This window comes from Varanus komodoensis, unplaced genomic scaffold (assembly GCF_004798865.1).
Source record: "Varanus komodoensis strain SLA01 unplaced genomic scaffold, ASM479886v1 scaffold19, whole genome shotgun sequence".
Taxonomy (NCBI): Eukaryota; Metazoa; Chordata; class Lepidosauria; order Squamata; family Varanidae; genus Varanus; species Varanus komodoensis.
In genome coordinates, this window is record NW_025335550.1 from 391,582 (window position 1) to 416,328 (window position 24,747).

A 24,747-nucleotide genomic window follows, 5' to 3' on the forward strand; every position below is an offset into this window, starting at 1 on the left:
TTCCTTGAGAAAAGCATTTCTTAAATGTGGAGCTTTTCCTGAACTGCCACACTGAACTTCTTTCAGAAGGGGCACAAAAGAAAAGCACCTCCAAACTAACCTCAGGGACTAGGTAGGTTGTATTGTGACACTGCAATACTGTAAAAAGCATTGTGGTAACAAAACAATGGCCCAAACAGAACCTTCAGTTCAGAAGCAGCATACTATCAGATGATGAGGCAAACCTGGAACGGCTTTCTCCATCATGCTCTACATGCGAGCTTCTTGGGACCATTGAGGAAGGGCAGAGGAAACACAGAAGCCTGGTTTTTATTTATCTATAAACTGTTTTGGGAGGCTTTCCACCTGAACAGGGTGTGTGTGTGTGCATGCGTGTGTGGGGAGAGGGAGATACATTAAATAGCTTTTCTCTTAAGACTTGATAAAACACAAGGGTTTCTCTTCCAGAGGCAATGCAAAACTGGTGTTAGGTGGAAAGGGATAGGGAAGGCCAAGGTAAGAACAATGCCCTCCCTGAGCTGTGCGACCGGGCAGTTCTGTAAGTCCAACTAAATAAAATTCTGTTACCATTCCTGAGGAGGTTGTTGAGCTTCATCTTTTTTCCTTTCAGCAATTTCAACTAAGGAATAAAACAAATTAATTTTACACAGCACACAGTGTAGTAATACATTCACAAATCTACCATTATTAATACATTGTAGCAATGGGTTAATAAAGTAATACATTAATGCAATTTACTAATAATTAATAAAATTAGTAAATTGCATATTTGATGTTTTAATGTCATCTTGTTGATTAGAACTCCTTTTCCAGGGCACAGATCACTTCATGCTTGGTATTAGACCAAGATGCAATTGGCACCTTATGGAACTAGGCAGGGAAGACAGCACAGTATTGAGTGGGGGGAAATCCCAGCTGATGGATGGGCATATGCTGGGAGATGGAACCCAGTTCCCATCCAGCCTGACACAGCTGAAGCAGTTTTGCCAGGAATAACGGGCATACACTGCAGAATCCAGATGTGCAAAGCTGATGAACTTATCCAAAAAAACCTCACAGCTATAATAGTTGCCAAAGGTGCTTCTACTAAGCTGACTCGGGGGACCAAATAGGCTGAAAAGCAACAGTGCCAGTTTGCTTTTATTAACATTTGTGCCACAATGAAGTATTTTGCATCTTCGTAGTATTGAGGATCTTATTTTATGTCACATGGTTACAATCCCAATCAAATCCATTTTCATTCCAGGTTTAACACAACAAAATGTAGAGAAGTTGAAAAGGACTTTTGTAAGGCAAGATTTAGGACCAGTTAATACCAGTGCATGCAATCCCCCGTGTGTTTTAAATTATGCTGGTTTTGATGCATAGATTCTGAAGTAATTAAGAGGTGAACATTCAATATGTGAATCAGCCAACATCTCTCCCCTCCCCATCCCCTTTCACACACATATCCTTGGCTTCTAAGCTTATTTAAGTTCCCAGGTGAAAGGGTAAAGAAGGCAAAAGAAGCCTATATTCAACATTTTATATGCATCTCTGTTCATTTATTATAAGCAAATGAGTAACATAGTATATACAAAATAGAAATATTGAGCACTGTGCGTTTTGGCAGTAATGACGACATCCACTTTCGCAGATACATGCACCTTCGGCATTGATCAGTTATGGCCTTACACTTGTTAAACCTTAACCCTTACCTATAATCTTGGCTTTCATAATCATATGTATACTTACTACAATTATCTCGTGAAATTACGTGAGAGGGACCGTCGCTCATTATGGCATCACTTTCTTGTGCATTCTGTACACTGGGAAGGATCTGCTCAGTAGTCTGTGATTTGCAAGTAGCCTGATCCAAGATGCTCTGAGAATCATGTGTTGTCTGTTCCCTTGTTCCGCACTTCTGAGGATGAATTCTGAAAGATGTGGGGGTCATTATTGCGCACTTCCATTAGAAGCAAGAAAGACAAGTTGGTTATCTGTGCCTGTAGTTCTTCAAGTGGCCATCTATACAGTCACACATGTGGGTTCTGCATCCGTGCAGAACCTTCTTTGGGAACCTTCTATAGTAAGCAAGCACATAAATACAAATTAGAAAAAATGCTTTTACATCCATACACGTAACTATCCTGAACATTATTCATGCGCATTAAATGGCGGCCAAACAGGAGCTGAAGGTCTCGGGAGGAACCTGCTAGGGCTACGCATGCTGAAATGATGGAGGACAGTTCTCACCGTAATGTCTCAGCTATTGCAGTTTCCCAGAGGCGGCTTCATGCAGGGACAGACTGTACCCCCATGATGCATAGAGGCCATGAAAGAGAACTTAGATCTCTGCTTTTGCTTGACGGATGGGCAGCAGTTTAAACAATTGATTTTTCTTAGTCACCACCAACTAAAGTCAGATTTTGGCTCAAATACATTCTGTGGAATTCTTTCATCCCATTTTTTGATGCCAGAAGCCTAGGAAAGGCTATGTCTGCATGAAAAACACATGTGTCGTAAAAGAATGCTTGTTGAGACACTTAAGAAAAAAAGCTGGTCATGGACTCATCAAAGAGGGAAGCCCATCTCTTTCTCTAGTCAATTTGTCCAAAAATTGAACTGAAAATCCAACATGATAGAAAACAACCACATACCACACTCAAGTCATTCTATGTGCAAGACATTTGAAATCACCTATTAAACAAGAAGGAACATTTTCAAGCATACATTTGTCGTCATATGCCATCTAGTCTCCAACTAATGGCAACCCTAAGAATGAAAGTCCCCCCCAAATGTTCAATCCATGGTATTTCCACTTAGTTGTTCTAATCTCAAGGCTGTGGCTTCCATTATGGAGTCAATCCATCTCTTATTTCATCTTCCTTTTCTTCTTCTGCTTTCTACTTTCCCTAGCATGACTGTCTTCTCCAGGGAGTCTTGTTTTCTTATGATGTGTCCAAATTGTAAGTAAATTCTCACTACTTTTTCTTTCAGTGGTCCAAACAAAGTGAAAGTGAAAGCTTTCTAAAAAAAAAAAAAACCCCCCACAACAACAGGCCACCAGCATGGGGAAGTCCAAACAAGGTATCTAATTATATTAAACTCATTTGTAAGATATCAATCCTAGATAAAGTTACTTAAGATGCCCTGAAACATCCTTCCATTGAAGGCTACCTCAGCTGATACACAAATAGTATTCATTCTTCATGCCAAAAAGGGTGAATGGAACCCTGGCTACCGAAGTTCTTTAAGCTACAGTATGTTTCCTAATGCACATAAATCCTACTTAGCCAGAAAGTTTGTTTCTGGAACTAAAATCAAATAAAAAAAAATCAAAGTTATTCTCTTACAAGTCAGGCTCTTGGGCTATTTCAGCATCTTTAAATAAACTCTGGAGTTCCTGTATGTGTCCAGGGTTGTCAACTCCTAATCCAGTAGACAGGATCTCAGAGCGAATATTGTACTCATTTATAGAAGTTTTCAGATTTTGAAGTTTGGTGATCCTCACCTAGAATTTAAAAGAAGTAGCATTTGCTTTGATGCCATTTATAACTCCTACTATCTGCTAGTCCATACTGCTAGTTTTCCCACAGCTAGTTTTCCCTCTTCAACTTGGATGAAGAGGGGCAAGGAATGCTGATGAGATTTGCAGATGACACAAAATTGGGTGGGATAGCTAATATCCTGGAGGAATGAACCAAAATTCAAAATGACTTTGACAGACTGGAGCACTGGGCTGAAAGCAACAGAATAAAATGCAGTAGGGACACATGCCAAGTTCTGCACCCAGGAAAAGGGAACTGAATGCACAGTTACAGATACTACGCTCAACAATACTACAACAAGAAGGTTCTTGGAATTGTTGTAGACCACAAGTTGAAAATGAGTCAATAGGGTGATGTGGCTGTAAAGAAAGCAAATGCTATTCTGAGCTGCATTAATAGAAATATCACTTCTAAATCACTTGAGGTACTGATTCCCCTCTACTGAGCACTAGTTAGGCCCCGTCATGAGTCCTGTGTCCAGTTCTGGGCACCACACTTCGAAGAAAGATGCAGACAAGCTGGAAAGGGTTCAGAGATGGCAACAAAGATGATCTGTAGTTCAAGTGATTATACAAAGAAACCGGCTGCCCAAATATTCTATATTACCTTCAAAAGCATCAACAAAGTCCTCAGTGTCATCAGGTACTTTTGTACTATTTTTTAAAGAATAAATGGGAAAGCCTCTTGGAGATTTATAAGAAAAGTAGATAAAAGTTTAATGCTGTATTACATACCACTGGATCCACCCAAACTGTGTTCCCCAGGGCAAGTACTATTTTTGCTTCATGGACTTCTCCTTTAATCTTGTGATTAATGAATCTAGTAACCTAATAAAACAAAAATAACCCTTAGGTAACAAGTGTGAATCTTACAATGTCCGTGGAATCCATTTTTATCTTGATGGAAATTACAGAACGCCCTCTTTTTCCAATTCCAAACAGGGGCAGTTTATAGCTGAAGGAAGAAAAAGTAAGTGCTCCTGTACTTGAAATAAGCATAACAGGCTGTATTTCTGGAAGGGCAGACTAAGGAAATCTGATAGCAACTGATGAAAATTCTTATGGTCACTTTATAAACATAACTAATACAAGATAACTCCATGGATGAGGCTGTACTTTTACATTGTTAAAATTGATATTTTGTTATTAAATGTTACATCTTCCATTACTATCATCAGTTTGGCTTACTCCACTGGAATTTTCTTCCCCAAAAGGAAAATATTAGCTAGAAACGTAAAATAGTTTGAAACTGAGGCCTATTAAGTAAGAAAAAAAAATAGTACTTGAAAAGAATTCAGGTGTAACTCAGTTTATTTTGGCAGTAAATTATGATGTATATATGATGTGCAAACAGACAAATGTGCAACCAGAAAAAAAGATAACAACTCATCATTCTTGATGCAGAATTAGGCACTGGCCACTCTCTTTACAAAAAGATATTTCACCACAACTTCGGGAAAATGGTTAGCTATGCTATTATTATTATTATTATTATTATTATTATTATTATTATTAATACAAGGATTACAAATGAAAAGAAAACTTACTTTTGGATTCCATTCCACTTCATTATCAATAGGTTTAACCCTGCAAACAATGAATTCTACAGCCTGAGGGGGCAAATCTTGAAACTCTTCTGGTAAGTTCAGCAAGTGATAATTTTGAACATTAGCAGTTCTACCTTCATCTATATATTTAATATGAATACAAAACACAGAGTCTTCTTTTCGTTCCACTTCTAACACTTGAACCCTTTAAGAGAATGGAGGAAAAGCAAATTGGAAACACCGCCAGCTCAAATAAATTAAATGAATAAACAACATTGTAGGTGAATGTATACGTCATTTTTAAAAGGTGATGCCACAATTGTAATCTTTCCTCTAAGATCTTAATTATCCTAGACCAGTGATGGTGAACCTTTTAGAGACTGAGTGCCCAAACTGCAACCCAAAACCCACTTATTTATCGCAAAGTGCCAGCACTGCAATAAAACCTGAAAACTGAGGTTTTAGTTTAGAAAAAACAACTCACAGCCAGTCCAAGCAAATATATATATCTCCTTTGCAGCGCACTGACTGGCCATGCAAAAGCTCAGTTGAGACTTGGCTAATGAGTCGTGGCTCATGATGTCATCGCCTGGTGCCACAGCTCCTTTCCAAGCATGCGCATGGCCCCTGTGTGCGCTGTTATCTGATGCTCGGCTGCTGGGGTTTCTTAGCCTGCATGCCGACAGAGAGAGCTCTGCGTGCCCACTGTGGCATGCGTGCCATAGGCTCGCCACCACTGTCCTAGAACAACTCAGTAGTACTGGTAAGCTGCATGTTTCTCAGGTTATGGCAGGAACATAGTTATGCAGCCAGGTCTATCGAGTTTGTGTATTACATAGCTGTATGACTGTCATAAACATGTATTAATGAATGCCTGTAAAGAGAAGGCAAAAAGTTCACACACAGGTCTTCACCCCTAGCATCTACTGCAAATCTATTTTCAAATATTTTTCAATGCTTTAATTTTAAAAACTTCCAATTTTGAAAGAAAGTTTGAGGGACATGATCACGATTTACATACTAGTCAGATCAGAAGATTTAATATTAATAAATTTTATTATGGTTCACACGTCATGCAAAACATAAAATACTAGCTTGATATTCTGTCACTTTGTCTTCCCTTTGCACAAATGGCAAAGCACCTAAATGTACTTTCCCATCATGTGTGAACCAGGAAGTCCTTCCAAAAGTCTAGGATTCATAAGCCAGTTTTAAACCAGGTTTGAACATGTGAAAGAACCAGCTATATGCATTCATATGGTGCTTATGCACAGCTTGACTTATTAAGCCATAATTTTTGGCTTCATGATACATGTAGATGCACCACTGCACTATTAGATGTACACCTCCTTGCTTTGGGTTGAGCAGTTTCTATTAGCAAAAATGCACTGTATTTTATTATACTATAATATCGTACTAAAATATTCATGCAGAACAAACTAAATAGTCTACCTGTGGAAAGAGCTTTCTTTATGTAATGCATACATTTTCAGATTCTCCACTGTGTCAACAGAAACACAATTCCTAGTTTCCTTATAATACTGATTCATCTCTTTTGCAAGAGCTGTATACTGATCTTCCTGTTTAGCTACTATGCGGCCAAAGTAGTGCGTAGCATCCACAACAAAAAGAGGCAGTATCTGAAAGAGTGGAAATTAGGTCAGAAGAATACACAGATCCAGGAAAAAAGGACTTCCACCAGTCAGTCAATTAAAACATTGCTAAAAAGCTGCTTGTAATATTCTAGAACAAATTTCTCTCTACTCTTTCCCACGAAGGTCTAGTCTTTTAAGCCTGAACACATGGGATTTATACTATGGGGACGAGGTGCGGAGGTCCTGGCGAAGGCCGTTGCAGCGGTTTAGCTTCCTGGCGACAGGCACTGCGCAGGCACAGCGCCCGCGATGTGTGATGCAGCGGCCATGATGGAGAACTGCCACCTCCATGCATGGCTGGTACTTTGCACTGGAGGCCTGCAGGCAGGGCCTGTGCGTCTTCTGATTCACGCACAACCTTTGCATATTATTGCACTCTAGAAATAGTATCTCGAAGGTAAATAGTCAATAAAATTATTGTACTTCTCCAGCTTACCAGCACTGTGTGCCATAAAATGCAACCCAGTTTAGTTTCAAGGGTAAAAGTGCATTCTTCATTACTGTTCTATCAGAGCCAATGCAAATTAACATCAACAACCTCATGCCCATTGCAATGTAAAATATCGACCCTATCTGGATTGTATACGCAGTGCTGCTTTTGCAGATGCGTATCAGCAAAATATTAAATGAACAAGGGAGGTATTTTATTCTCTTGATAACTGAAATCATGCAAGTTTAGCACATTATTATTTTCTACCCAAAACTTCAGATATAAAATTTGTTGAGAGAGCATTGGAATATCTGCATAAAGACAGGGGCAAGGTGGACGCTCTGTGATTAGCAATACAATTTAGTGAATGGGTCCAGCTTCACACAGGTTGGAATAGTCCTTAGTTTTGGCACAGTAAAACCCTGAAGCAAAGTTAGGAAGCTTTCAGAATTGGACACATGGTGGCTGACCTATATGAATGGAGCCACAGGCACTGGAAACTTTAGGCACATTCCCTGCCATGGCGCACCCCCTGAGAACACTGCCTAAGGAAGGGCTGCCCCACAGCAAGGTGTAAGTAGGGAGCAACAATATAACTCCATCTTGGACTGTTCCATCCTGCTTGCAGTTATGTGCTGGTGTCGTGCCTGACGCCCCGACAGAAGCAGCACCTCACGAGGAGGATTTATACTTGAGACCCTGTGACCAAATGCCCCTTCCACAACCTGGCCCGGGAATGGCTGAACAGGTAGCCATACCTCATCCTGACCCTTTACCCACTGAGCAAACACCGAGCCTATGTCAGACCAAGGGGGCCTCGAGGGAGAAGACACTACAAGTTCTGCTCATGGAGAGCCTGGGCAGACTGCCCCCCTTCCTCCTGATGTTGAACCTCCTAGGCATGACACAGGAGGCGGGGCAGATTTATCCCACGGGATTTACCCAGAATGGAACAAAAGGAAGCTCACAGTATAAACAACCCACATGTTCGCAAGCAATAAAACTAAAGTCTTTTATTGCTACTTATCTACAAGATTTACAACACTACAGATAAGCTCTACTGCAATGGTCTTTACAAGGCAGTTGCTAACTCCCTAGTAACGTTCCTCAGGGGGGAAAGGTGGGGCCAAGAAAGCTAGTCCCACGTGGTGGGCTGGCTCCCTGAGGAAGTTACTAGGGAGTTAGCAACTGCCTTGTAAAGACCATTGCAGTAGAGCTTATCTGTAGTGTTGTAAATCTTGTAGATAAGTAGCAATAAAAGACTTTAGTTCTATTGCTTGCGAACATGTGGGCTGTTTATACTGTGAGTCGTAACTCACAACAGCTGGCTAGGGAAGTCTGAATATGGTACTGCAGGCTTCAGACAAATGGTCATACATCAATTTATTAAAGTACAATAACCCTAGGATATGCACATGTAGGATCCCCTAGCCGTATTACAGGTGTCTATTTTCATGGTCCGATGAACAAACTCTTTTTATCATAGTGAAACTTCTGTATCGATCTCGATTTCAGCAGCCATAGTTTCACTTGTACCAGAAGATACACTGTTTGAAAGGCAGGTACAGTAGCTACAGAAAGGCGGCACTAGTAGCCTTTTTGAAACTCTAATTCCTTCATGCTATGCTGATGGCTCTTTAGTCAGAATGTAGTACAACACATTTACATTAGCATTACTAACTCACTGTTACAGTTCCAGCTGTTGGCAGTGTTTCATCAGTCAGCTTTCTAGGCAAATCTGTTTGTAAACTAACTCGATGTCGATCTGGACAGCGCTCTTTATTCCTGTATGTTCATAAAGTGACTGAATTAAACAATGAGAACGAAGCATTTTAAAGTAGTGTGCTGTTGAGGAAAGCAACAATGTTTAGCTGGAAAGAACAAGCTGGAAAGAAACATTTCCAACAATGTTTGGCTGGAAAGAACTAAGTGTGGGATCAGTTGGGTGACAACCATCCATACAACCACCATGGAAAGCAAAAAAGAAACACAGGAGTCAAAGCAACAGCATTTACCAAGCTGTGCATCAGTATGCCATGATTAACTGAATTAATTCGAATATCCTACAGAGCACATATCCACACAGGAGGCTGCCCTCTGAATTTCTGCATGGCTCCCTGGGGAACAGGTTGGAGATCTGTGGTAGAGGCTTCCAATGGAAGCCCTGGAGAGAGATTGCCAATCAGTGCAGCAAATGCCGCGTTAGATGAACCAGTGATCCAACTCCTGTAAGGCAGTTCTAATGTTTCTGTTCCTTCCAAATCCATCCCGCTAGGGTTGAATAGTCCAGAGTCCCTGTGTTGCCTGCATCCAGACCATCCTGCAGTGATCCACCACGGCTCCAGCCAAGAGGCATCCTCAGCACAATGTCTTATATATAAACACAGGCTGGGGTAGCTCTCTGAGTCATGCAGTGCTTTGAATCGTGCTTGGAAGCAGACTAGTAGCCAGTGAAGCTGCTTCAGCAGAGAGAGCTGCATGCTCCCTGCAGCCAGGCCTCAGCAGCACTCTGGCAGCAAGCTCTCTAAACTTCCTTAAGTTTCTAAGCACTCTGCACCAGTTTCATGTCAAATGCTTAACAAACCTGCAGTAATGAAGTTGACTGCTCCTAGTTAGTCAATCTACTGACTTCTACTACTCAAGCCTAAAAAAAAATTAGTATGGCTTCAGGCTGGCTTCAACAAAATAATTGCAAGGAAAGGAGCTCATGTTTAACAACTGGCAATTTAACAGTAACACGGACCACCTGGGAGACATCAAAATCTATATTAAGCACCAATTTAACCTCAACACTTGATCATGGAAAGTAGATACCGTGGGAAATGATACTGTAGCCATTGCACAGAACAGTTATTTTTTGTTATAGTTACATTACTCACACAGAAGTAGGATGATTTAAAAACAAAATTTCCCAAACATTATATATTAAGGAACATCCTAAAGAAACACCTGCAAAACCCAAAATTAAATCTTCCCTTTTAAAAAATAACTAATTCTATTTCTTCAGAGAAAAAATATTATTTGGACTCTCACTAAACTCCTCATTTGGGTACAATCTGTCTGCGATGATTAAAGGCCCAATGAGCCCCTTCTTCACTTATTCCCACTGGCTTTACAGCACAGTATTGGAAAGAAAAACCTCTCTGTACAAGTTCTCAAGCAGACTCTTTCTTCTGTATGCCTAAGCAAACTTTTTTTTCTGTCCTGTTACTTCCCTTCCCGTCTCTTTTTCTTTCAACCTGGATTAGGGTGCTTCAGAAGTTGTCATTTTTCCAGCCTGTTCAACCCTTGCACGTCCCTTCTGACCTCCTATTTTATTATTCTTGAGTGAATCAGGCCTGCTGCCATATTCGAGGGTGGCTGCAGGGAGTAGACAGAAAAAATTACCACAAACAAGGTGCTGTCCAGAAGTGTACTGCACAGATTTGTCTTTGGTTGCCACTGGGGCAGCATTAAAACAAGGTAAACAGCCGCTAAAATTACTAGAAATCTTGAATTTTCTTACTTGCAAATTCCATAGGCTTTAAGGTAGTGACAAAGAGGCCTCCCCCTTTTACAATCTTCTTTGGCCTCCAACACTCCAGATGTAAAATCACATAATTCAGGTGGAATGTTGGCTCCTGTGCGTTTTAAATAACGTAGTACTCCAACAGCATGGCACGCACTCTTTTCTGTCAACAGTAAGATGGATCTTGTCTTTGCTTGTTCTTTTTCCAGGGATGAGACCTTTAGGAGAAGGAAATAGAAAATCTGCATTTATTGTTTTAATCAATGTTTCTAGAACTATTCCTTCCCTTCCTTCCTTCCTTCCTTCCAGTTTTTATATACTGTCCAACTACTAAAGTCTCAGGATAGCCTTACAGTAAAAACAGAGTCGCATGAAATGAAGCACAGCACCTGAATAATTCAAATATTTTATTGGGATAATTCCAGTAATTCCAATACCTGCTATGCTACTTCGCACCTAAATGAAACCTCTGGGAAAGGTGATCCAGAGGTACTGTAATGTGCTCTATGTGGGACTGCCTTTGGAAACAGTCTGGAAACATCAACTGATACGAAATAAGGCAATGCAGCTGTTAACAGGGTTGGTCTATTGGAACACATTATGCCAGGCCTCTTTCAGCTGCACCAAAGTAGCTTAGAATTATGGTAAGTAAATGATCAAATACTTAGGTTTCAATAGCTCTTGGGAACACAGGAATAAAGGCTTTTCTGTCTGAAATATTCAGGATGTTATCTCACAATAAAAAGTTTGCTAGGATTTGTGCAGACCTTTTCTACTGGGTTTTGAAAATTGGCAGACATGCTGTACAATCGTGCCCCAAAGATTCTTGGAGAGGAGGGGAAACTGAAATGAATTACACCTGTTGCATCTGTAATTCCTAAGGCTGGTAAGGAGTCATCAGTTACAACTGGAAAGAAAATCAGAAAATTTATCAAGCAAAATCAACCAACATGTCCTTTGAGTGTTAAAACCACTGAAAATAAAACACAATTTCAGTTAATACCAATGGGTAACATTCTGCTACCTCAGTTCTGACAAATGTAGCATCTTTCTCATCTTCTGGTTTTTAAATTACGGGAGTGTTCCTACAAATTATTCTCTCACTGAAAAGGACAACACTGCTAAGCTTCCTTGCGAGGAAAGTGCCAATATGGCAAACTGCATCCTTCACATAATCACATTTGATTGATTGACTGACAAAACAACATCCAACAGTCTCAGCCAGGACTTTCTGAGCAGTAAATCAGGAATACAGAAATCAGTCATTAGAAGCCCAAAAATTAGGATAGCAACAGCAAGGTTAATCAACTAAGTATTCTGTTACACATTTCCTTTCTCTTTTTCTGTTAACTGATTGTTACTCTGGTTTTTAATGAGAGACAAGGACATATTTTTTTAAATAATCTGCTTGACACTCTATTGGTCTTAGTCTGAAAATAGACAATGCTCTGTAAATTAGACAATTAAATTGTCATCAGGGAGATTGAGGATCACTAGGATTTTGACAAGGAATCTAAACTACACCCACTCAAGAAAAGAAAATACTTACCCAATACAATATATGTGCCAGAACATTTGTTCCATTGCTCTATAACATAATCAGAATGAAATCCAATTTCTGGACTCATTTTCAGACAAAATATTGAGCTGCTCATTACTGCCTGATTACAAAAATAAGAAGAATTTCAAACAGCATGACTACAGAAGAATTACAATTGCTGAAGAATGCTCTAATAGACTAGTTGTTCTTCAAAAGCCCAATTGCACTAGAATAGTACCACATTCTGGATTAAAAGTCTGCTCATGAGATGCTTTGTATTTTCCAAGTTCTAAAAGGGTTCAGTTTAATAAATAGAGCTGCCAGATTGCTGACGGGGACTCGGCGTTGTTCTCATATAACCCCAGTTCTCTATCAGCTTCACTGGCTCCCCATCGAAGTCCAGGCTCAATTCAAGGTGCTGGTTATCACCTATAAAGCCCTTAACGGCTTGGGACCTGGATACTTGAAGGAACGCCTGCGTCCGTATTTGCCCTCCCGCCCCTTGAGATTGGCAGCAGAGGCCCTTCCCTGGGAACCCTCCGTGAAGGATATTAGGAGGGTGAGTACCCAGAGGAGGGCTTTCTCTGCGGTGGGGCCCCACTTATGGAATGCACTCCCCAGAGAGGTCCGCCTGGTGCCGTCGTTATTTGTTTTTCGGCGCCAGGCCAAGACCTTTTTATTTAAATGATATTTTAATAAGTGCTGATTTTATTTATTGGTTTTAAATTATTGCCAGGATGTTTCCAGATTTTATATGTATTTGTATAGATATTTATTTATATGTTGGAAGCCGTCCCAAGGCTTAGGCGAATGGGACAGCACACAAAAATTCCAAATAAATAAATAAACCTTTTAATTGAAAAGTCCGAAATATGTACATTATCAGAAACCAATACATGACCTTTCCTTATGTAAGAGAAACAAATGGCTTCATTTAGAATGGATAGCAAAATCAGTCCACAAACAACTGGCATCTATCAAAGGTAGCAAAAATCCGTAAAACGTGCTGCAGTGCTCAGGTTACTAGCTGGTGCTGCCCCATCTCCATGGTGCCATTCCAGTAGCCTGTCTGATCCTTTAAACTTATGCTGAAGGTATGACAGCTGTGGATAAACTCTGAACAGATGAGCAGACTATACATTCAATCATGTGCTGTGTGTCTGGGAGTGGTTAACTCTCCCACCTTTCTTTAAAAAAGACTGCACTGCGTGCCACTTTGGAAGATCCCCTGAACCTCTAAAGGCATTTTGCAGGATGCAGTAGCTGAGGCAGAGGTGCCGTGCCTTCCACTCAACTACAGGGATCTTTGGATGCAGCCATGTACCTTCTGGCTTTGAAACAATAGCTAGCTGAAGTGAACTAGGAAGAGAAAAGATAACAGGTATTATAGCGGATATTTCACATGCTCGTGGATTGAGGGTATCTTGATAAAAAAACACTTCCCATACTTGCTCCACAGGCAAGGCCCTGTAAGTCCCTGTAGTCTTTTGTATTTCCTGTTATTTCCATTCCCACCCCTAATTTCAGAATATAGTACAGAAGAAACACAGACAAAATTAAGCTGTTGGTCAAAAAGCCTCAGGAATATAATACTGGGAAAGCAGAGGTAGTGACAAGAAAAAAATAAATCTTCTAGACTTAAATTATTTTAGGCTGAATGCTCAGTAAGGCTGTAACCAGTATCAGAAATAAACCTTGGTGGAACAGAATATTCTGTAGGAACTAAGGAAACCTTCACCATATGGGTACTGTTCCTTTCTCCTTCAGTGGAAGCCATTCTGATTTGAGTAGGTCCTGTATCACAATAACTGAGGCCTGAGCAAAAACGGAAGAAGCTTTTCAAAGGGCCGAATCAGACTGCTTCTCCCTTGGTCTTTTTGGGATGCATCCCTGCCCTTGCCATAATGATGCCTTGAAAGGAGAGCTGCCACAGGAGGCAACGGTTGCAGGGAAGAGCAGTGGGGATAAGGATTATCCAGGAGATTGGGGTGTGGCAGCAGGATCAGGCAGGCACTTTAGAAGTGATGGGGACAGTAAAAAGGAATATATAGGGGAAGCAGCAAGCTGAGGTACGTGAGAAGCGTTCCCTTCCTTCGCCTGTTCAATCTCTTTTGTCCCAGGTCCTATAGTCTGGCTCAGAACGTCCTAAAAGCACCATGGTATTTATATTTGTTTATCCCTTCCACTAGGATGTTGGCATCTCATTTCTATGGCCCTTGGTACAAAACGGATCAGTCTGACTAACACACCACCCAATAGATCACCCATTTACTGCTTGGATAGGCTGATGATTAAGCTTCCAGCACAAGATCAAGAAAGAGATAAAAGTATTACCTTCTAGAATGCCCTCATACTCCCTACGCAGCTATCTATTAACTGTCCTGGGAAGTGCAGGTTGCTAGAAAGCAAGCATATGTAATTTCTGAAGAATCTGGATTTCTCAGCCAATGATAATTTAGAGGAATCTAGCACATGTGTGACAGCAAAACTTTTCAGAAAGTCTGAATCTTGAGTGAGGGTAGGAGAATACCTTGTAAACAATCTCTGTTTCTTCCACAGAACTGGTGAAAATCAGAGTCTTCTGAGTATCAGTAGGAGTAAAATCCAGTGTCTGAAGTAATGTAGACATTTTATTATGCTCAAGGCAGAGTTGTACCACCTAAAGTTATATGCAATTAAAAATTTCCAAACACTGGATTAAATCTTTCATAATTTAAATAGAAAACTACTAGTTCATTTCTGCTTTTGCTTTAAATTATATTAGGAAACTACTGTATTTAAAAATCATTTTAAATGATAGAATTCCAAAACACTTCAGGTTATACTTGCTAGGCCAACTGCTCTGGAAGAGAACAGTTATGAGTTTCAGAGGTATTCAGAAAAATGAGCATCTCCTATTAAAATGCTCCTTATAAAAAGATTCTATTTTTTACCTGTAACTAACCTAACAGAAACTTTCCAAGCAAATTTTGACTAATAGGACTAATCAGTGCTATTATCTATATAACAATCCTAGCTTCCAAGACAATTCTTAAAAAATTTAAGTTGTATTTCATAAATATTGATGCTTACAACTGCTCTCACGGAAGTTTAATTAAAGTTTGGAGGAACTCAATCCAAAAGCAACTATACATATTATATCTTGAGTCCAAGGAAATGTTATGAATTTCTAACCAGAAATACCTACATTATACCCATGCAAAATGATTCTAGTGTCTTAACAGCTACAAGTTTAATACAGCTACAGATCAAAAACACACTATAAAATATTTAAGAGCTATTAAAAAACCCAATCTTTTACCTGTTGTACTTTCCCATATATAGCACCTTCTTCCATAGCCGTGATTACAATATATGGATCATTCATGAACTCTTTAGTTAAGTATTCTGCATTTTTGGTCCACTGGCTTCCAACAGCAACAATCTGCTGAGGTGCAGATTCCTTTTCTCCAACATTCAGATTTTTTTTGTAATATTCTAAAATATTAAATATCTATAGAAAGAGGAGTTAATTTGTAATCTTTTGCTGTCAAAATAGTAACTCTATCAGTAAAGTGCTGGAAGAAAGACAGAAGACAGTAACTGTGAGTATTCCAATCGAGAGCCTTGAGTTTGTGTAGTAGCACAAGCATTTCTTGGCTTCATACCAGCTCTTTTTTCTCTTCCTGCCAGTCATATATTTGAAATGAGTGGCATCAAATATGGTTGATTTTTGGAGGAATGGTATCTTGGGACAAAAGAAACTACATTTAACATTTAAGTACTTTTTAAATTGTAAGATCAAAGTGCACAGTTACCTGTTCACTGGCCTCAGAGAAGAGTACATCAACTTCATCAAACACAAGATGGCAGAGCCTTAGAAACAGTAAGCTGTGGCATTCAAGTAGTCGCAGAAGACTTTGTGGGGTTGTTACCATGATTTCACCTATAAAATTAAAAGTTTACCATATTTTTCATTTAAACTTCACCTACGTGAACCAGTAGTAAATGCTATTAATCTATCCAAATGCACCCATGCTTACTAGAAATAGAAAACTCAAAGAAAATCCAAATGGAATGAACCCAATTCCTTGATTATGAACACTTCTCTACCCTGTCACCTAGACAAGGTCCCAAGGGCCATAGTTTAGAGGTACAGCATAGGTTACAGCTTCAATCCTTGGCATCTCAATGTAGACCTGGAAAAGAACCCAAAGTAAAAGCCTGGACAATTTGTCCATTAATGTAGATAGTACTGAAAGAAATGGAAGACAAATTCATGGAGGATAAGGCTGTCAATGAGGGATGCAGGTGGAGCAGTGGTTTAAACTGCTGAGCTGGTTGATCAAAAGGTCACCTGTTCAAGTCTGCACAACAGGGTGAGTTCCCGTTGCTCCGTCCCGGCTCCTGCCAACCTTGCAGTTCGAAAGCATGCAAATGCAAGTAGATAAAAAGGTACCACTTTGGTGGGCCGGTAACAGCGTTCCATGGACTTTGGTGTTTAGTCATGCCGGCCCCATGAGCACGGAGACTGTCTGCGGACAAACGCTGGCTCCCTCGGCCAGGAAACGGAGATGAGCACCGCCCCCTAGAGTCAGGCATGACTGGACTTAACGTCAAGGGGAACCTTTACTTTTACTTTTTAAGGCTGCCAATGGCTACTATCATGGTTGTATATTAGCACTAGTATCAGAGACAGTATACCTCTCAATAGCAGTTGTTAAGGAATAAAAGGAGGGTACTAAAATTGTGCTCATGTCCTGCTGGTCAGTTTTCCATAAGGGGATTCTACTCTTAAAGGAAGTCCAAGACCTAAACATTGTTTGAAAAACATGAATCCCCACAGGAATCTGGTTGGTGACTGTGACTGGAATGCTGGACTAGATAATACTGTGAAACTATCAAATTATATGGTCATTCTAGTGGAAGAAAGTTTAAATGAGCAAACATTACTGTATGATTTTATATATCTGCGTTTTGTTACGATCCTATGGTCCAGACAGGTTCATTCATTCGTATTTTAATTATCAAGTTATCCTTACATCCTCTTGGAATTCTTACACTCTTGATTTCTTCCTTATTCATTCCCAACAAGAGCAACATTGGGTAAAGAGGCCTGGAACATCGGATGTAAGTTTCCAGAAGTTCAAACACTAGTTCTGCTTTCTTCTGTCCAGGACATACAATTAATGCTATTGGCTAAAACAAACACAGAACATATATCAAACTGAAATGATCTTTTTATCAATCTTTTTAAAAAGGAGAGACAGAAAGCAGAACTAGTGTTTGAACTTCTGGAAACTTACATCCTCTTGGAATTCTTACACTCTTGATTTCTTCCTTATTCATTCCCAACAAGAGCAACATTGGGTAAAGAGGCCTGGAACATCGGATGTAAGTTTCCAGAAGTTCAAACACTAGTTCTGCTTTCTTCTGTCCAGGACATACAATTAATGCTATTGGCTAAAACAAACACAGAACATATATCAAACTGAAATGATCTTTTTATCAATCTTTTTAAAAAGGAGAGACAGAAAGCAGATCAACACAAATCATTTAAGATGTTTAAAGTATGCACAAAAAACAAAAACAAAATGATTCAGAATTTGAGCATCCTTGTTATCTATGAAACTTCTATTCCACACCTTAACGTTTTGCTCCTGGGTCACCATCCCCCATTTCCCCAGTGACCCGCTTGTATATATTTCACGTTGTATCCAATGGTGTCCAAGTGTCAACAGAATGGATTCTGCCTCCCCATACTTACTGATGGAAGTTTGGAGAGCATCTAGAACAGATTCTGTGAGGTGCAGGGGGCTTTCATAGGGAGGATAGGAAAATAATGTTCAGTTCCAAAAGCAAAAGCCCCATGACCCAAAGTTCAGAGATTAAGCCTTTCTACAAAAGGAAAGATACATTTCTATGGATTGATTCGGGTTCTCCCCCTTCCTTGGTATGTAATAATGTTGTATTACTGCAGCTAGCTTCAGAAGAGCTGGTACTATGAAATAGTCTACTGTTGAGTATCTGCAATCAACTGGCTGGCAATTGACTACTGTGTCCCTTTGTGTCAGAGGCAGCCATACTGCCATCAGTTATTAATTACACAGAACTGCAAGCTGTTATTAAGGGACCTCTTAGGTGGAAGCCAAGGTCCTTGCTCGCCTCATTTGGCTACAGCCACTACTAGTGCTATCCTTGAAAAATTTCCGATCAATGCCACATTGCACAATCTGTAAATACTGAACCAAGATAAAAACGAAGAAAAATCATAGAAATTGAGGTGTTTGAGCATGAAGTGAATATTCTACTTACGCCATTTCGAACAGGCAAAGATATGTAGCAACTTCTTGACTGCAAAAATGTAATAATTGGTAGAAGATACAAAAGTGGGTCATTTTCAGGACAGATGATAACGGAATCACACCCACGGGCTATCGCTGGCCAGGAATAAGACTGCACGTGACTAGGACCTAGGAAATGATTCCTCAGCAGCTCCTACCAGAAAAGGGACAAACATTATTGGATTAGATATTTCAGCATTTACTTAATGCTTCTTTTTCAGCAAGTACAGTGGCTTTGGTGGAAACTCAATGGAAATCACCATTCATGTACAGAATTCTGCTATATATACAGGTTTACATGAACATACAGGTTCAGACAATGTGGATTATTCAATGTTCTGTACATAAGAAACCAGTGACATGGATTAAGAGGCCAAAGTAATATCACAATCATTAGGACAAAGTGCTAGTAGGTGTTACAAATGACTGTTACTGGATTAACTGCAAACTTCTATCAAGTTAACACACGTATGAACTCCACAAAAATAAATGCACATGACTGCAGCTGGCATCAGAAACAGGAGACTGGGGTTTCACATAAGATCTGCCTGTCACCAAAAGATTGGTGGATTTTCTGCATGTGCTGCCCCATTTTCAATGTGCATTAGCTACACACAAGCTGACAATATTGAACAAATTTGATCCAGGATATTCGCCTCCCTTCTACACGTGGCACAGTGAGTATTACCTTTTTCAGAGCTAGAAACAACGGTGCTGTTTCAAGAGATGAGCATGGTTCAATTTTATTACTCAGAACAACAGGGAGGTGTGCACTAATATTCAGTGAATGTGCCTGTTAAGTAAATGTAAGAGAATAATGTAACAGACAATACACACTTCCTATCCAATGAAAATATTTTCTACATTTTATTTTCCTTTAAGAAATATGCACAAAGCAATTCTATGCAGATTTAAGATCATGCTAAGAAAAAAATCATGGAATCCCAATGCTACAGCTTAGAACTCTGGAAGTTGAGATTATAGGGGAAATGATGATTCATAGCTGAGTTATCCAATTCTAGTGCAAATCCAATTTACTATGAAAGGCTGTCCTTTTCACCAGAAAATAACTTTTTATGATCACTGAGGAAACTGTAAATGGGAGCTGTAATTTCTGAAGCTATTCAGACAAAACAAATATTGCTGAACATTTTAACTCCTCTAGTTTATTACATTTCTACTCCACCTTTTTTCTAACAACAAACTCAAGGCAGTATCTACTTCTCCTCCTGCTGCTCTCATTCTTATCCCCACAACAACCCCACAAAGAAGGATGGACTGAGAATCTGTGACTGACCCAAAATCACCCAACTGGTTACATGCCTGAGCAGGGACTAGAACCCAGATCACCTGAGTCCCAGACCCATGCTCTAACCACTACACCACACTGACACTGTTTTAGTTAAGACTTTAAAACAGTCAAAGGAACAAGAAAGTAAAGTTTTTGTGAACAAACATGAAGTAGTTAATTTCTTGCAATACCTTCATCTCTTCTTGTGCATCAGCAACTTTCAAAGGATCAGGATTTAGGAACTGCAGAAGCCTGAAAATATATGAAGTTTGTCACCAGACTTTATTAATACTTTACAATTTTTGTTCTCATTGTTTATCCTCAGAACAATAGTGCAAGGTGTGTTAGGATAAGAGATGGTGACTATGAACTATGCCTGAACAGGGATTTAAACCTGGGCTTTGTCTAGTGGTTTAATATTTGATTCACATGCAAATATTTGTTTATTTTTCTCAGTTCAAAATAAAGTTTCTTATCAAACACTCTGATGGATTATCTAGCAAAAACCATAATCAGATACTAGGTATGTTTGGCACTACCCATTCACTACAACCCTAACTCCTTTATTAAGATCCCAACATATATCTACACGCTCCTTCGACAATATAAAGTTGCTTACCCGTAACTGATTTATTGGTCATCTGTGCATTCACATATACAGCCTCTACACCTGCACAGAACCTGTTGTTGAGAAGAACCCAAAACTTTGCTACTAATGGAGGGCTGAAGTTTTTGGCAACCACAAATTGGGATAATCTACTAAGGCTAGAAAAAATTGCCCCCCAGTATTGAGTCAGACACAGGTTCAGCATGAATTGGAATGCAATGCATTAACATTTCTTGAAATTTACATGAACTATTTTGAATGTCAACTTGAAATGCAATCATTTTAAAACATCTATTACTTGTGATTACTTGAATTATCCAGAGTTGAAGTATTGGTCAGCTTTGAAATTTTAAGCATGGAAGGAAAACGGGTTGCTTTTTGTTGCCTAAGAGATTCACATAGCATTTGCGTATCTTCAAGACACAGATAAAACTTACTTCAAGTCACTGTTTTTCTCACAAAGATCTTTCTCCACTTCCTGTATTTTAGTAGTTGTCTTACCTAAGGTACTAGAAAAAAAGGCAATGGAATGAGAAAACCTTAGCCATGTTCATAAATATAGTGGTTGTGATCTAAATGGCCACCTACAGAATACTGTGAGTATGGGCCAGGGAATTCTGGCAGGCTCCTTAGTGCCGCAGCCCTTGAGCCCCTGAAAAGCAGTCCGTAAAGCAATGATGGGGCCAGGACTGGAAAACACCTGTAGGGCAAGGGGATTCATAGCAATTTCATACAGTGGCCTGTTTAAATTTCAGCCACTGCGTGAAAATGGAAAACATCTCAAGTATAAAGCAAAGATATATCAAAAGTGAACCAACTCAACCAGCTTTATAATGCATATGATAATGCAGGAATGTAGTCGTTCCTTCTTGACAAAAACAAAGTAAACTTGAATAAGAACATCACTGAATTTACAATTAAATTAAATCAATTGCTTCAGTAGATTTCTGGGGGTGGGAGTAACAGATGAGTCAAGTTAAATTGAAATATTGATTTTGGTCTATTGAGCCAATCAACAATTTCTAGCATAATGAAACTGGCCCAGTATTTTGTCTTTGTAAGGAAAAAAAAGGTTAAAAAGTGAACACATACCTCTCTGTTTGCCCATCTACCTGTACTGAAACTGTTACACCTTGTTTCAAAGTTGGAATAGGCACCATTACATCCTAAATGAGCAAACAAAGATATCCCTCAATTTTCTTCCTCATGATATATAGTGTTGCACTTCTATACTTCTGGCTAAAACCATTTCCCCACAGTACCAAAATGGAAAGTAAAGAACTTTGTGCTGGTTAGAAACATAACTCAAGAATTATTCTATTACTTATTCTATTATTTCTTATTATTTATTCTATTATGTTCTGTTCTCTTTTGTGGTTTTTGTTATTATTGCCATTTTTATCTGTATTTTTATGATTGTGCTGTGAGCTGCCCAGAGAGCCTCTGGCTATGGGGTGGCATACAAATGCGATAGATCGCTAGATCGATAGATAGATAGATAGCAAAAGAGAATAGTGACACTGTTTTACCTCCCCACCAACAACCCCCCCCCCCCCCCGAGATTGTAATTAGTTGCCACTTGGTCTTCTGTTATGGCACCGCCTATAACTTCCAAGGCTATGCAGCTCAACTAGGAAAGCTGTGAAGTACATTTAAAGCTGTCTTAAGAAAAACATGAATGATTGTACGGAAACTTCATTTTAATTTTCAAGAACAAAATAATATAGTCTTGATTGCTTTAACTACCAACAGGTGAATTGTCAATTCTGCAATAATCAATATTATGTACTAAAGAAGAAAACATTAATTAGAAAAGAGGTGATTCAATAAAAAGCGAGCCCTGTCATGTGGGGATCGACTGTCTCACATCTTGTCGCTTTTAAGAGCAACATAGCAGCCAATATACATCTCTCATGCAGCAGAATCTATTCATGCACTCTGAAATGCCACACAAAACAAAACAAAACAAAACATCTGTTATTTGCTGCTGAAATTCAATGGCAAATTGCTCCATAGTACTACAGAATGCAAAAATGATTATGTTTGCCTTTTTGTACGCTAAAATGGATCGCTTTTGGTGTTTTGTGTAGCTGTGGACTTTTTTGTTTAAAAAACTTTTTGAAAATGAGAGCTATGAGCAGGGGCTCATGTAGTCCAAGAATTCATTTCTGTTATAGCCAGAAATGAGGTAAGTTGTCCACACACACCAAAATATCTGCTCAGTGGCAGCCTGGTGCCCAGGACAGAAAATTTAAATGATACCCTCAGTGGCAATGAAGAGCATAATAATACAACTAAATAATTTTTTTCTGCCACTTTAAGCATACTTCTGTCAACCTGAGTATAGTACAGGTTCTGGATATCTTAAGGGTTTTATAAATGTACAATGTTAATATTGTATGAAAAGTATACTTACAGACTCACTCACTCCATTCCATGAAACTGCTTCCCTGAAGTCCTTGCATTCCATTTTCTTAAAGTCTTTAGAAGCAGCAGCTAGAAAGCACATAAATGAACGTAGACGTTTTCCTCTAAAATGTTAGGTAATACATCTCCTAATCAACTTAACACAAGTCAGAGACCTGAAAATACCATACCCTCATGAAGAATGTGTTCCAGAACTGGATACAAGTATGTTAAAGGTTCCACATTAATTTCTGTGGCCAATTGCAATTCAGTAATTGAAAATAATTCATGAACCATGTAAGAAAGGAACCAGAAAATTCTTTTAGGTGTTCATATGTGTACCTGACATTTTTGTTTCAAACTGTGTGCATTTTAAACTACTTTGCAAACTGAGAATAAGCTCAAAGCAGTTTGCTGAGCATGGTAGGAGAGCTGTTGTTCAAAAATATATCCCAAGCTTCATCAAGAGTATGGAACAAGTCCGGTGTGGCAAGGTCCTTAATACCAGAAGACTTAAAAAAACAGTATTTCTAATTTGTTCATTCTTCTCTCACCTGCTTTCCCAAAACCAATTTCTACTGAATCTACTTAATTAACTTGGTATGTTCCATCAACCACCAAATGCACGGCAATTTCAATATAAGGCATTAATACATCTAGCTCACATCTTATACTGTCTATAAACGTAATAGGAATATACAGGGATGCCTTTATAAGCATAATCTGCTGTATATTGGTATAAGCATAGGTTCATATTCATATACAGTACATAGCTTGGCCTATGGTAACGGCTTCCAGGGATCACTGGGCTTGTACTCTGCCTCTCCTCTCTTCTGGCACCCTTTTCTTTTCCCAGTTTAGCAGGTTCCCTTAATTTCCAAGGACCCACACCATTACTGATGCTTGCTTACAAACCAGGACCCGAAAACATCTACTCTTGGTAGGCTTTGTCAAGAACGGAAAGTAGATGAGGGAGCTCCTAGAGGTTGCAGAGCATTGCCTGGTGCCTCCCCAGGCCCTCCCTTGGGTTGCCTGCCAGCCGTAAATGATAAGGCCAGTATGTGGACAGTCTGGGGGAAAAGCAGCAGGTGAAGACGCACCCCTCCCATGTGCTGCTGTTTGCCACCAGTTTGTCCCTGCCCTTCAGAAATACATTTGCCATACTTACATGTTTCAAAAGAACTGGCTTCTTTGGGTTGTAGCAACATTGGCCAAAAAACAAGTGCAGGATTAATCTCCTTTGAAGGAGGCTCAAGATTCGCTGTTGTTTTCTTTTGGTCCTCCGCAGTACTACACATTTTATTGTTCATCTCATAATAAGCAAAGTTCTTTGCAACAAGGTCATCGTTCACACACACCTGTGATGAAGCAGGTTTCTCGCATGTTAAGATTCAGTATAAAGGAGGGCAATGAAAATATGCATCATTACTAATAGCAGGGCTAAGTATTACCAAGATAATGCAGAAACTACCTAACCTCATGAAGCAGATGGAACATTTAAAACGGCCTGCCATGATCATGAAGAATCTCTCCTCCTGGCAGTGGCATGAAAGCGCACCACACCATTCCACTCCATTCCACTAAATGGGAGACACTCTGTTAGCAGCTACTACAAGCAGCAACTCTATCAGCTAAACTATTCTAAAATGGTTCCCATGTGGATTTTCTAATAAACCCTTAGGTGTAACCTCAAACTATTTCAAAGGCTTTTTCTTAAGACAATGGTATGTCCAAGTGCATTTTCAACATTAGGTGATGAAATAATGGTGCATAAAAATGCAACCCTATAATTTTCTCTTTTAAATATTTCATTAATTTTACTTAAATTACAAAAGAATGTAAAATCCAACCACACGAAATACGACACAATAATTATTCAGAAGATACATTGGACACAGGCAATCAACAGCA

General features: G+C 39.4%; 1 protein-coding gene across 1 annotated transcript in view; it reads right to left on the minus strand.

Annotated features, from left to right (window-relative positions):
• Positions 1-361: 361 nt before the first annotated feature.
• Positions 362-24,747, minus strand: part of TDRD12 (tudor domain containing 12) — a 33,825-nt gene continuing 9,439 nt past the window's right edge. The window contains exons 8-28 of the mRNA XM_044427870.1: positions 24,005-24,194; positions 22,847-22,926; positions 21,523-21,596; positions 20,868-20,939; positions 19,989-20,075; positions 19,221-19,305; positions 18,504-18,686; positions 17,495-17,651; positions 16,007-16,134; positions 15,511-15,702; positions 14,740-14,868; positions 12,219-12,330; positions 11,437-11,576; positions 10,667-10,887; positions 8,847-8,946; positions 6,529-6,716; positions 5,077-5,281; positions 4,265-4,357; positions 3,336-3,493; positions 1,735-1,916; positions 362-619 (exon numbers count right to left, since the gene is read on the minus strand). Coding sequence (XP_044283805.1) covers positions 564-619; positions 1,735-1,916; positions 3,336-3,493; positions 4,265-4,357; positions 5,077-5,281; positions 6,529-6,716; positions 8,847-8,946; positions 10,667-10,887; positions 11,437-11,576; positions 12,219-12,330; positions 14,740-14,868; positions 15,511-15,702; positions 16,007-16,134; positions 17,495-17,651; positions 18,504-18,686; positions 19,221-19,305; positions 19,989-20,075; positions 20,868-20,939; positions 21,523-21,596; positions 22,847-22,926; positions 24,005-24,194 — 2,832 coding nt within the window. The 3' untranslated portion in view covers positions 362-563. The remainder of the gene's footprint in view (positions 620-1,734; positions 1,917-3,335; positions 3,494-4,264; positions 4,358-5,076; positions 5,282-6,528; positions 6,717-8,846; positions 8,947-10,666; positions 10,888-11,436; positions 11,577-12,218; positions 12,331-14,739; positions 14,869-15,510; positions 15,703-16,006; positions 16,135-17,494; positions 17,652-18,503; positions 18,687-19,220; positions 19,306-19,988; positions 20,076-20,867; positions 20,940-21,522; positions 21,597-22,846; positions 22,927-24,004; positions 24,195-24,747) is intronic.